The 12739-nt window shown below is 42.8% G+C and overlaps 1 protein-coding gene across 1 annotated transcript in view; it reads right to left on the minus strand.

Annotated features, from left to right (window-relative positions):
- The window catches only part of LOC144717913 (neurabin-2-like), a 30786-nt gene extending 18818 nt beyond the window's left edge, over positions 1 to 11968 (minus strand). Inside the window, exons 1-2 of the mRNA XM_078593720.1 lie at positions 10178 to 11968; positions 443 to 575 (exon numbers count right to left, since the gene is read on the minus strand). Coding sequence (XP_078449846.1) covers positions 443 to 575; positions 10178 to 11836 — 1792 coding nt within the window. The 5' untranslated portion in view covers positions 11837 to 11968. The remainder of the gene's footprint in view (positions 1 to 442; positions 576 to 10177) is intronic.
- Positions 11969 to 12739: the final 771 nt, after the last annotated feature.

Here is a 12739-nt window from a genome sequence, read left to right on the forward strand (position 1 = left end):
TACGCTATGTGCCTGAACATACAACTAATCACCTCTTGTTCAGGCTAATAATATGAATAGTGTTCTTTTAAAATAGACACTTGCACTTTAGGTCACTATAAAATCCAGTATATGCAGTTTGTGACAGACTATTAGGCTCAGTGGTCGAGTGAGGGGCTCGCAATCGTAAAATTGCAAGTTCCAATCTTGATTGGGTGTTGACTCACCCGATCTTCCCTACTGGGTCGATAAAATCAGTACCACTTTGTGGGAAAGTCAACAGTCAATGTTCTACAGATAGACTCACTCCCACCATAAGAATATGTAATTTCCACAACTGGCTCAGGGCTGTAAATGGGAGACGAGCACCATCTCAATGCTCATTTGAGCAACAGGAGATCACTTGAACACAGTGTGTAGATTTCTAGAGGGTTAAGCCTTCCGGCCGGGCCCTCGTGCGCACCTTTCTCCATTTCCACATCCAGCAACTCCATACGCTCCACACGCTTCTCCAGCTCGTACTCGGCCGATGCCGCCACTGGGTCCACATCCTCGTTGCGGCGGTCATACTCCTCATTCGAGAAGGTGCTGAACACCTGGTGAATGTAGGAAACAAACAGAAACGTACTTGAGGTACTCTCTCGTTATTAGAGCAATGCAGCGCACGTACTTTTGTACCGTGTTCACGCATTAACATCAAACACTCCACGTATATGAACGAGTGTACATGAGGTGGCCTTGTTGCTAAGGAGTCACAGCACAAAACCAGCATTTGCGTAATGCCGAGTTCAAATCCAGCTTACAGTCACCCATACCTTTCAACCCATACGGTTTACCCAAAATTATTGTACAAGGAAATTGAGTTTTCAGGTCCATACGGCATACAGCCGTATCAATACGGGCAAAAAAATGTGTCCATTTGTATTTGTTTCTCCCTTGTGATGGGACTTTGTAGGATGAACTTTGAGATTTATAAGGGCACGGGATGACCAATGAGGTCTGAATTGGTCTGTAATAAGGCAGGCACTTATAAGGGTTTGACAGGTATGGTCAACTGTGGTTAAACATGGTTCTCAAGTGTCACAGTTTTATGGCTCGATCTAGTCACAATTACTGCACACAAACAAAACACATCACGTGACTTTTAGTTGTTCACATAATTTAGCTAAGGTCCAGCGCTGACCTCAAACAATTAGAAACATAATAATTTTACTGCCATGCAAAAATTATTCAGGGTGTATTAGAAAGCGCTCCCCCTAATGTGTGAATAAAAAAGAGACATCAGGAGATATGGGGATTAACTTTGATATCCCCTTCCATCAAATCTTTAAATTACAAAAAAAACATAACAGAAGTAGTGCATTCTGAACCATGAGTTTCAAACATGACACAAACATGTGTAAAAAACACACGTCAGATTGTGCATAGGCAAAACACCATCATAACTTCCAGAGTACATTAATTGTGGTCCTCATCTTAGATCACCATCAGTTTAGTAACCAATGCTCACTACTACAGAGGCAGACATTGGAGAAGTGAGCATTAGTGACTATGCTTATGAGCCATAATTATGATGAAACCGGTCCACAGTTGTCTATCACTGCATCACTGCAGCTGTTAGTTGGTCCCATCGCTCAACTTTATTCTGATGGTGATTTAAGACAAGGGGATCACAATGTACCTCTACAGGAAATGCTGATTATTGTTGGCATATGCACAAAGGCCACGTGCTTTTTATACATTTTTGTGCCCTGTTCGAAAAGTACGACACGTCCTTTCATAGGCCATTCTCTAGCATACTGGCTTGTCCTACTTCAAATGATGCCAAGAGCACGTTTGGAATAAACATGGCGAAAAAGACAGATGCATGTGCAACATCCTACACTTAAGAATGTATACAAACATAATTATAGTCATATACGAATGACAGATTCGACATACAATAACTAATCAAAGCACCGTAGACATATACCATTCTGTAGCAACCATAATGGTAGAAGACAAAACTAAGCTATAGCATGGCCGAGGCTAGAGGAGTGCAGGCCGGCTTGGGCTCTACACCACCAAAATAATGTCCCTTTGGCCCAGCCAAGTTCACTCTCTTGAGAAGTGCGAATCACTGTTATGGTGCCCCCCCCCCCCCTATTTGAAACGAGCATAAGCCGGCCCTTAATTATACCAACATTAACCGTACCCTTTAGCTTGAAAACTGATACGTCCGTATGGTTTGTCTGAGTAGCAGGGAATGCTGGTCATTTGCCTTACTGTAGCTTTGTTCCGCCCCCCACTAGCGCTACCTGATCGAGTTCAATAGACGCACTACTAACATTATCTCAGCTCTTGGCATTCGTACAGGAGGTGTGGGCCAGCAAAGTATTAACTATAAAACCTTTGGGAGAATAACATGTTTTCTCTACTTTAACACAAAGGATGGAAGGTTCTCACGAGCTCAAAAACGGCCCCACCTCAGCAACTTTATATTCCATTGTACTACCCGCTATTCTCAAACGCAGCACTGTATACAGTAGTATAAGCATTTCATAAGACTTTATGCGAGCTGTAGAGTGATAATATTTAGCTTTATGAGTCAAGAACCAGCACTTTGAACTTTGAGTTGTAATATGGGGCAGCAGAGTGGAACATCAGTAATACTTGTGCATCACAGCTGGAAATCCCTGGTTTCATTCCTGACCCGGGCACATTTCTGTGTGGAGTTTGCAGGTTCTCCCCCTGTTTTGTACGCATTTAAAGTTTCCTCCCAATAGTAAAAACATAAAAATGTAGTTGACGTTGCCCAAACATCCCAATGCATAATCCTCCTGGAAAAGTATATTGACTCAATGTGGTTTTCCTGGGTAAATAGGTAAAATTCTAATGTGAACATGAGTCCTAGCTTTAAAAATACGAATGTGCTACCATTATAAATGCATTTATTCAGCTAAATATATAGATATATATAAACGTTTACAATGTTTATGAGAAGGAGCACAAGTGATCTCATTACACGATATATAAGACAGCTACAGTCGACACAATAAACTGCATTAATTGGCACCCATAGTTTTTTTTATTGCAAAAATAATTATTCAGAGCTTCTAAAAAAATGTTTACTTGTAATTACTATACAGCTCATCAATACAGAATCAGATAATTAACTAAACAATGTGGTTAAAGAGACAATTAGAAGCTCAGTACTTTATAGTTTCTAGAATAAATGATCAGTTTGGGGAATTATTCACCAAATGGTGGTATTGTTCACGTCAATTTATATACAGAAACTTGCTTTCAATGTGGACAATATTTCACAAGTACTGTGCATGACTGTATTCCCGAAGGAAGTAGCTTTCCATTGTTTGGCAAGTGGCAATCTGTCATTGGACAAAGCCATGAGCACACACGCCCATTGCTCGTTTCAATCAGAGGAGCCCTGCTTCCAAACAAAACAAATAAAATACAATCACTGCCTTTGTTTCTGTGCCTTCACAACGCCTCAACTTAAACTTTAGCAGCTCACATTAACAACACTGATAGAACTAAGGACACCATGTATTATTGTTCAGAGTACTTATCACATATGCCCATGAACTAAATTTAATCATGGTCATCAAATATGGATTTGTTAAAGAATTAACATCAGCAGCTATGACCTATTCACTCTTGCAGGAAGGCCTCTCCAAGCCATCACCATCAGACATGGCCACCTCACAATGCAATAATCCATCTAGATTCAGAACACGGGCTGATTTCAATGCTCCATATCTCTTTGGCATGTTCATTCCTTTGGCTGCCATTGTCGAGGATTCAAGTTTCAAACCCAGGATGCCACCCTGGTTAATACTGCAGGTTTCTTAAGCATAAAACAATTATCTTAGTCTGCTTCGCAGTGGACTATAAGATTCCGTGAAGTAATTCGCAAGAGTAGGCCATTGTGCGTCGGCGTCATGGTCCACATTTGTTAAATTTGAAAGATTACTGTCAAATTACTCAATTGGGGTATAGATAACAATTATCGCCCCCTACTGCCAAAACCTAGCAGAACCCTCTTGGAAAAGAGCCATGAGACCCCGTGAGGATTTCATGAGTAAATGCGCATTATATGTCTCGACCACAGACCATTCACCCCTTCTACCGACCTGTCCTACCCAAGCCCACTTACTTTTTTTCACTGATATAACATCTCTAACTCGCGTATATGCTCTGTGATACATGTTCCTCTTTCAGTACTGTATATACTTTTACATACACCTTTACTCACTTATCAGATTTTCTTAAATTGTTTTGTCATTGTAATAAGCATGTTGATATGTAGCGTTCATGATTACGTTCATAATTCCAAAATAAATCCAACCTGCTCTCTTGATTTCATTGTTTTTATTCTGGTCCACCTTCAATAACTGCTCTAGGTATACTGTACATACCCTGATGTGTTATCCAGTTGTATCCCTCCAAATAGATATATTTACTTGTTTTAGAAACGTGTGCATGTTTTGCATTTTTCTCATTTATCTTGAGTCCAAAATTTCCGATGTTTTTTAATATTAAGTTCTTTGATAATATTCTGTCCTTTATTTCTATAGATTTTTTTGAGTATAAAAACAAGGGGGTACTTTCGCCAAAGATATTCACAACAACATGATATTTTTTCCAAAACTTAGATATAAATGCATGAATATAAATGGAGAAACTATGAACCATCTCAGATCTACTGATGACAAAACCGTAACAACAAAAAGTGTCTGTAACATTGACCAAGGATTTTCCCAGATAGTTTGCAGGAACTATCTCACCATGCCTTCTTCTTGGTTCTTTCGGTAAAGTCACGTAGAAGGGAATTAATAAAATAATAAAAATAAAACATAATAAAATAATTCTCACGACGTTTCGGCCACAACGCAAGCAGCCGTCCTCAGGTGAAACCAGGTCTGTCGAGGCGACAGCGTCTGAATTAAACAGCACACGTGCTTGGAGCATATATATAAGCTGGGTTGGAAGGGGGGGAAAGGGACGCCTTGACAAAAAAAAATTGTATATCAAGAGGAATTTAGCATATTTATGGGAAATGCATGTATGTGATTAGTACTACTTATGGCCGTGCATTATGCAGGATTAGCAGCATCCAAGGGAGGGGATATGGGAAATGCAGGTATGTGATTAGTACTACTTATGCCCGTGCATTATGCAGGATTAGCAGCATCAAAGGGAGGGGATATGGGAAATGCAGGTATGTGATCAGCGCTACTTTGCCCGTGCCAGCTTATATATATGCTCCAAGTACGTGTGCTGTTTCATTCAGATGCTGTCGCCTCGACAGACCTGGTTTCACCTGAGGATGGCTGCTTGCGTTGTGGCCGAAAAGTCGTGAGAATTATTTTATTATGTTTTATTTTTATTATTTTATTACTTCCCTTCTACGTGACTTTACCGAAAGAACCAAGAAGATGAATCCCTGCAGTCACGAAAGCTTTACATCGAAATTTCACCATGCCTTGTGAGACAAGATCAATATGTAACCATGACCAAAGCCATCACACCTCACCAACACTTTTTACCCCCTGTCCATTCCTGTAGTTGCTGAAGAGCAAACAAGCGACCTCCCAAGATCTGTCTACACACAATACCCCACCATCTTTTCTTAGGTCTTACACTTGGTCACCAGACTCGTGGAGACCACTCCAATGCCCGTCTCAACAATTGTCCCTCCTCCATCCTGCTGACATGTCCCACCCAGCAAGATACCCAGGGAAAATAACACGTGTATTGACAATTCATCCACTTTGGGTGTGTTCAACAGTGAATCAAGCCACAAAGAGGGTGTGCATTCACACGATTGTAATTAGCCATCGGCAGAAGGTCGTTTGTACGCTTTCCCTGAGAACGTCACTAGGACGTGTCAACGTTTTCCACAGGACAAACTCATCTCCGCCTGCCGCCTGCTGTTCCTCGATGTGCAGAGTAATGCTAGGAGGTTGGCAGGTTTGGCTCGACGCGGGCTAAAGGGCACTCATGGGCTGCGAGATCTGCATGAGCGCCGTTGCACGAGGTCTCCTCTTTGCTGATGTGGTAAATTATTTAAATGCAACGCGCTGGAGCATAACCCACTATGACAAAGAATGTATCCAATAATGTGCACGGTGCCTATGCATTAACATTATGAGTACAGTGCCTAATTTTTTTTTATAATCATACACAATCAGCGTGCAAAAAATATCATTGTTTTCCGACATTGTATGCAATGTCACATGCATGACAGGGTGGGAGTCAGATTGAGGCAGGCTGGCAGTCAACAGTGACTATTTAAAGGGTGCTTTCGCAGCAATGAGGCATATACGCAACAAAAACACATTTTATTTCACGGTCAGGGGAAGCGCATTTGTCTTTCTCAGTCTCTCGGTCCCCTGAACCACGGGCTCTTAAATGAGGCAGAGCCAGAAAAAACAAAGTGTGGCTGTGTCCACTCTGATGGCCAGTGGCTGGGAAATGGAGCTGGAAGCTTTCACAGATCTCCACAGCTTGTTTACTGTGAGCGACAAGCTCTGGCTGGCTCTGCTTTAGTCATGCAGGCACATACGCCTCTCGCGTGTATTTATTTATGCAATGGCTTTGTAGTATAGCTAACATCGTGATGAAAATACCAAGCTATGTTTTTCTTATTTAGGAGTCCTCAGTTGGATTCTTAAAACATGTTGGAAGAATCCAACTGAGGTTAAAGTGGGTAAAATGCATACAGTACAGCATATACTAGCGGTATTAATATACTGATCTCATTATGCAAATGTGTCTATTCTGTTATTGCTGATGCACCTCCGAAAATGTTTACGTCTCATTGAAGCGCCAATGTGACCTACATAAACTACTGCTGTGGACATTAAAATCACTTGTTATATAACAGGACAAGCCAACACATACATATGAAGCATTTATATTAATTGAAGGACAAACGTACGTGACAATCGTTTACCAAATGGTTGTCAATGCTATTATGGTAAAACAAAAATATAAGATAATTGGTTTTTTACCCTTCTATCTGGCAACAAAACTGACACCTTTTTACAAGGAGTCATGTTTGCATAGACCGCAATACCTGCAGTCATACAAACAAAAGAACATAACTCTGATAATGTGCACTGTCCTTGAAGTTGATTGGTCCACACCCGAGACAGCTTTCCTTAGAGCCTAGTCTCACATGGGTTGGACCAGATGACGCCAAAAGGCACACGACTCAAAGACAATGTACCATCAGAGTATGAGAGCTCGGGCGAAGCATCTACACTATGGGAACCTCATTTGCCAGTAAAAATATGATAATTGCAAACATGACTCCTTGTAAAAAAGGTGTCAGTTTTGTTGCCAGATAGAAGGGTAAAAAACCAATTATCATATTTCTACTGGCAAATGAGGTTCCCATAGTGTGGATGCTTACCCCGAGCTCTCATACTCTGATGGTGCATTGTCTTTGAGTTGTGCGCCTTTTGGCGTCATCTGGTCCAACCCATGTGAGACTAGGCTCTAAGGAAAGCTGTCTCGGGTGTGGACCAATCAACTTCAAGGACAGTGCACATTATCAGAGTTATGTTCTTTTGTTTGTATTATGACTGCAGGTATTGCGGTCTATGCAAACATGACTCCTTGTAAAAAGGTGTCAGTTTTGTTGCCAGATATAAGGGTAAAAAAACAATTATCATATTTTTACTGGAAAATGAGATTCCCATAGTACGGATGCTTACCCCGAGCTCTCATACTCTGATGGTGCATTGTCTTTGAGTTGTGTGCCTTTTGGCGTCATCTGGTCCAACCCATGTGAGACTAGGCTCTAAGGAAAGCTCTCTCGGGTGTGGACCAATCAACTTCAAGGACAGTGCACATTATCAGTTATGTTCTTATGTTTGTATTATGACTGCAGGTATTGCGGTCTATGCAAACATGACTCCTTGTAAAAAGGTGTCAGTTTTGTTGCCAGATATAAGGGTAAAAAAACAATTATCATATTTTTACTGGCAAATGAGGTTCCCATAGTACAAAAATATATGTTCATTTATTTTTTCCATGCAACTCAGAATAACTATTTAAAATGCTACGATCTCTCAGCCCAGATTAAAGGAAACCACGGGGAGTCCAGCACAAATTCTGGAAAATGTGGCCCAAACAGGGAAATGCAAAAAGGCCTGCAAACAAGAGCTGAGGTTCATGCTGAGGGGTTGCCGGAGAGATGCCACAAACTCTTCCCACAGTCATTCCATCATCCATTATCACAAAAGAATAGGTTTAATGCATGTTGGCAGCAGCCCTCCCTGCTACTTTTGATCACACCAGACATGCAGGCAGTTCCACGAGAAAGCGGGTCCATTCAGCCAAACCCTCATTAATCATTACAAAACTCTCATAGGAAATGTAACTGTTGAAGTCAAGCCTAGCATTCACCTGCCCTTAGAAACACACCGAGAACAGCTAGAATCACACGGCTACAAAACATATGGCATCTTATTTGTATTTTGAGTGCACACAACAGATGCACGTATAAGTGGTGTTATTCAACGTTCTGAATAATGAAAGCTCATGTAAGATAGTGGTTACTATGCACGTTAACTCTGGGATGACCTTGGGGAGGCCCTTAACGAGTAGAAGTTGGAATAGAACCCAAGTAACTGGGATGAGAACCCATCGCTCTGGCTATTAAGCTGCCTCTTGTTGTATTCATGGTCTTTACAGGGCTTCTTTGTAATACTGTACACTGAATATATTTTATTCAAGGTTTTTTGGCAGAAAGGTGTCAAAGTGCATGTCAAACTGGGAATTAATCATTAACATCCATTGTGAAGTTTGGTGCACAATTTCATTGCGAGTTCCATCTTCTCTTCCTGGAGTTTACAATCACGCATCAATAAGTGCTTGCTTATGTAATAAAGCTGTCTGCAGTCACTTGAAGATCTGAGATTACAGCTAAATGAAGCAACAAAGTTAGTGAGTGTGTAATAACGAAGCACAATTTGATGGTTTCTGTGACAAACTAGCTAGGTTACCAATGTGTATTGCCTAACACATTGTGTATTGTGTATTGCCTAACACATGGTTTCAGGATACCTATGGAAGACCTATTGGAGTACTGAATGCCAATGAAAGTACTAACTAACCATGTACAGTACTGTTTCATAATAATACCTAATTTTACAATGCAGCTGGTATGTCAATATATTATAGGTGAAAAGGTAAAATGTTGAGATGCTAGTTCCAAAGCAAAGAGACACTTGGATATTTTTAATGTGACGTCTTGAAAAAAAATCACGCACTCTGGCTAAGCTGACACACGTTTTAAGCCTTGGCAACTGCAGCCTAGCGAGTTGATGTGTGCCTAGGGCATGTTAATGTTGGGCAAGTTGGCTATAATGGGGCAAAGAGCATAAATATGTCACATCAATACAAAACGTCGGAAGATTTTGAATTACAATGTGGGTTTTGTTTAACACCGCCCTCAAGGTCATTTAACTGCACATTTCCCAATGCAAATATATACGGTAGTAAAAAGAGCATGCTTTATTGTACAGTCACTATGGTTTTACACAGACTGTTTAAAACCCGAATAGATTTAGCAATGTGAACCAATATATATTTTAAAGAAACATGCGCATGCAAATACTCGAAGTATTCACACTGTGCACATTGATTAACTACACTCATAAAAATTGAATTACGGTCCTGTGTTTTTGACCTACATTTTTCAATGATGATTTGTCAGACATTCTAGGCACAACAAGAATAGCCATCGTTACATGGAGGCCTTCGACGATGTCCAGGCACTGCACTGCAAGCCTATCCAATGGATGCAATTCAAAAGGGGATTCCAAGACATCGTGATAACTAAAAACATTCTAAATAAATATCTAACTTATTAAAATATTTGTGTACAATTACCAGTGCCATTACTTTCAATGAAGCGCCTTTTGTAAATCTACGAGAGCGGAGAAAAAACACAACTTGTCCCTTTGTTTCATGAGACCCAAAGGCGGGCACAACCACTGAACCAAATCAATTTATCGGATTGACCTGAAATTGATTTACTGAAAATAACATTGCAATTAAAACACATTATTATCAGATACCATGACACCAATAGTAATTATTACTTAGTGTAATGAAAGGAAATAGGTGAAGCTGTGTGATGATAGTTGATGCATTTAAAATGCGTGTTGTGTATAATATCTACCTGAATTGGTGCGGTGCTGAAACGGATCTTGCGATTAGGTTGGGTCTCTTCATCAGACAGCCCCTGCATTTCCCTGTAATTTCCAGCTTCTCTGTAATCTGCACACATTCCCTCACAGCTGACATCTCCACTAGGAGTGATGACAGCTTCATCTTCAAAAGCCTCTTTAATTCCTCTTGCGTGATCCAATGATGTCTCATTGTCATTGACGTTCAGGCTGATATCATCATTCGCCAATTTTTCATTCTCCACTTGACTATAAAACACTTTGGTTACATTTTGCGGAGCTAATAAGACTTTCTCATTTCCAGAATGTTGTGCAGTGCTCGTCAAACTGGCATGTTCAATTGCTGGTGCATCACCTTGTAACTTGACCAATGCTGCTTTAAAGACATCTCCTTCTGGAATAACTGCAATGTTATGGTCATGAGATTCCACATTTATATTCAATGATGGTGCACAGTTAACTTCAATATTCCGGGAAACTTGCTGAGGGTTGTTCTGTATTGCGTTCTCCAGCTTTATAACCTGAAGTATGCTGTTGGCATGGCCTTTGGAAGGGACACACTGGTGTGACTCCACTTCATTCTGGTCTACTCCAGGAGGAAACACCAGCCTGTCTGAGATCTGCACAGAGATGTCATTCTGACAGGGATTATCAGAAGAATCCATGCCACTGTGGACCTCGTCTAGGCTGTTTCGTGAGAGATGAGACAATTCCCCGGCTTTATCAAATGTGTCAGGTCTGTCACTGTCCACCGAATGGCCTTCATCTCGTCTCGGAATCATATTAACCAAGGCCTCCACAGCACGTGCTGAGCTGCTGTTGCCTGGCTCAAAGACGGCAGCCAATTGGCTCACAGTGGGGGACACCGCAGACTCCGTGCAGGGACTGCAGGTGAGAATGCTGTCGAGAGACTCTGTGCTGCCCTTGCAGCTGCCCACTGACAGGACGCTGTCCCTAGAGCCCTTGTGCTCTTTGCGAGGCAGGGACGACGAGGCGGAGAAGAAAGACGTCGGGGGGGACGGCCGGCCCGTGTCGTCGCTGCCCTGCCGCGGAAGACTTCGCTCGAACATTTTGCGCACCTCGGTGATACGGCCTGACAGGCTGGCCGCACCGTCGTGCTCCGTCTGCTGTCCCTCGGGGGCCGTGCGTTCGACCCTCTCCCGCAGCCGTCCCTCTCGCCAGCCCGGGGAGCCTCCTCCACCTCGCGTCGGGGATGGTGGGGGCGCCGTGAACTGGCGCGCCTTCTGTTTCACAGACACGGGCTGCTGCTGGCTCCTCTTGGAGGATCCCTGCTGCTGCTCTGCACCATCCTCGTTGCCCTGTTGGCTGCCTTGCAGTAGCATGGTCTTAATGCGGCTCACGTTGGTGCCGTACTTGCGGTCTCGTCGTCCGGTGGCCAAGGATGAGGCCGAGAGACCCCGCTCATTGCCGGCTCGGTCAGATCCGACTGTCACCAGGGGATTAACCCTGCTACCTGCTGGGATGCGGCTGCCCATCTCGGTGTGGTCGAAGGTCCGCTTGAGCGCCTGGAACTCGGCTCGGTAGGCGATCCGGTGCGGAGATGCGCTACGTAGCTGTGGCGCCACCTGCACCTGCTGCGTCACCTGCTGCACCTTCATGACATCGCTCGCTGCAGCGTCTGCCTTCATCATGGTCACTGTTCGCAGCCTACGTGAGCGTCCGCTGTGTTCCACAACAACGGTTATCGGCAGGGAACCCGAATTAGATTTGTGCAGGACGCACCGCTGTTTTGCATAGGATTTGTACCGCTTGATTAATCCAGGTCGAACAAGCAACCCAGAACAGCTGATGGGTGCAGCAGGCTTGGCGTGTCGCTGCGATGTGTCCCACGAAGAAATCTAAAAAATAATTAAAATAATGAACGATCAATTCAATAAATGGGTGAAACAAGGAATTATAATCAATGCCTAGATCCGTTAAGCAAACAATTAATTGAAAGGCTCATGATTTGACAATTGAATGAATTAATGAAGGGGCCAATGGGACTAATGAACCGGTGAATTATGAGTGAACGTGGTGGAATCGCTCACTGTGAATGACAATACAACCAGATCGTGACTCCTTCACGCCGGGTCTACTCTGTGAAGACTCTTACAGGTCTCGTTCAGCAATTGTCCCACTAACACGTGTAATAGTGTCTGACCGAGCTGATATATCCGTGTCTTACCAGACTAGACAAAGCGCTCTCCCAGTCGTGGCACACGTTATTATATACAAACCACACAGCGTTATTCACCAACCCCTCCTCTACACGAGCTGTCAATCATCACATTCATCATCGCGGAGCAGTAAATACGCCGACTCAACTCAATTAACATTCGGGTCAACGTCGCGCGTGCGTCTTGGACAATCATCTCAGCCGCAGAGTCATTTTTGTTACTAACAACACTACGTATAACAATCGCACTAGACAGTAGTAGTAGCAACAATAACAACAATACTGTAGCGAATCAAGTGGCTAGCGATGGTTGATTCGAGCGTTGAAGACACAGGGACCCCCCCCCCCGGCTCAGCTGTCCTGTGTCGCTCATTTG

The sequence above is a fragment of the Lampetra planeri genome, chromosome 1 (assembly GCF_965212315.1).
Source record: "Lampetra planeri chromosome 1, kcLamPlan1.2.h2, whole genome shotgun sequence".
NCBI classification, from domain to species: Eukaryota; Metazoa; Chordata; class Hyperoartia; order Petromyzontiformes; family Petromyzontidae; genus Lampetra; species Lampetra planeri.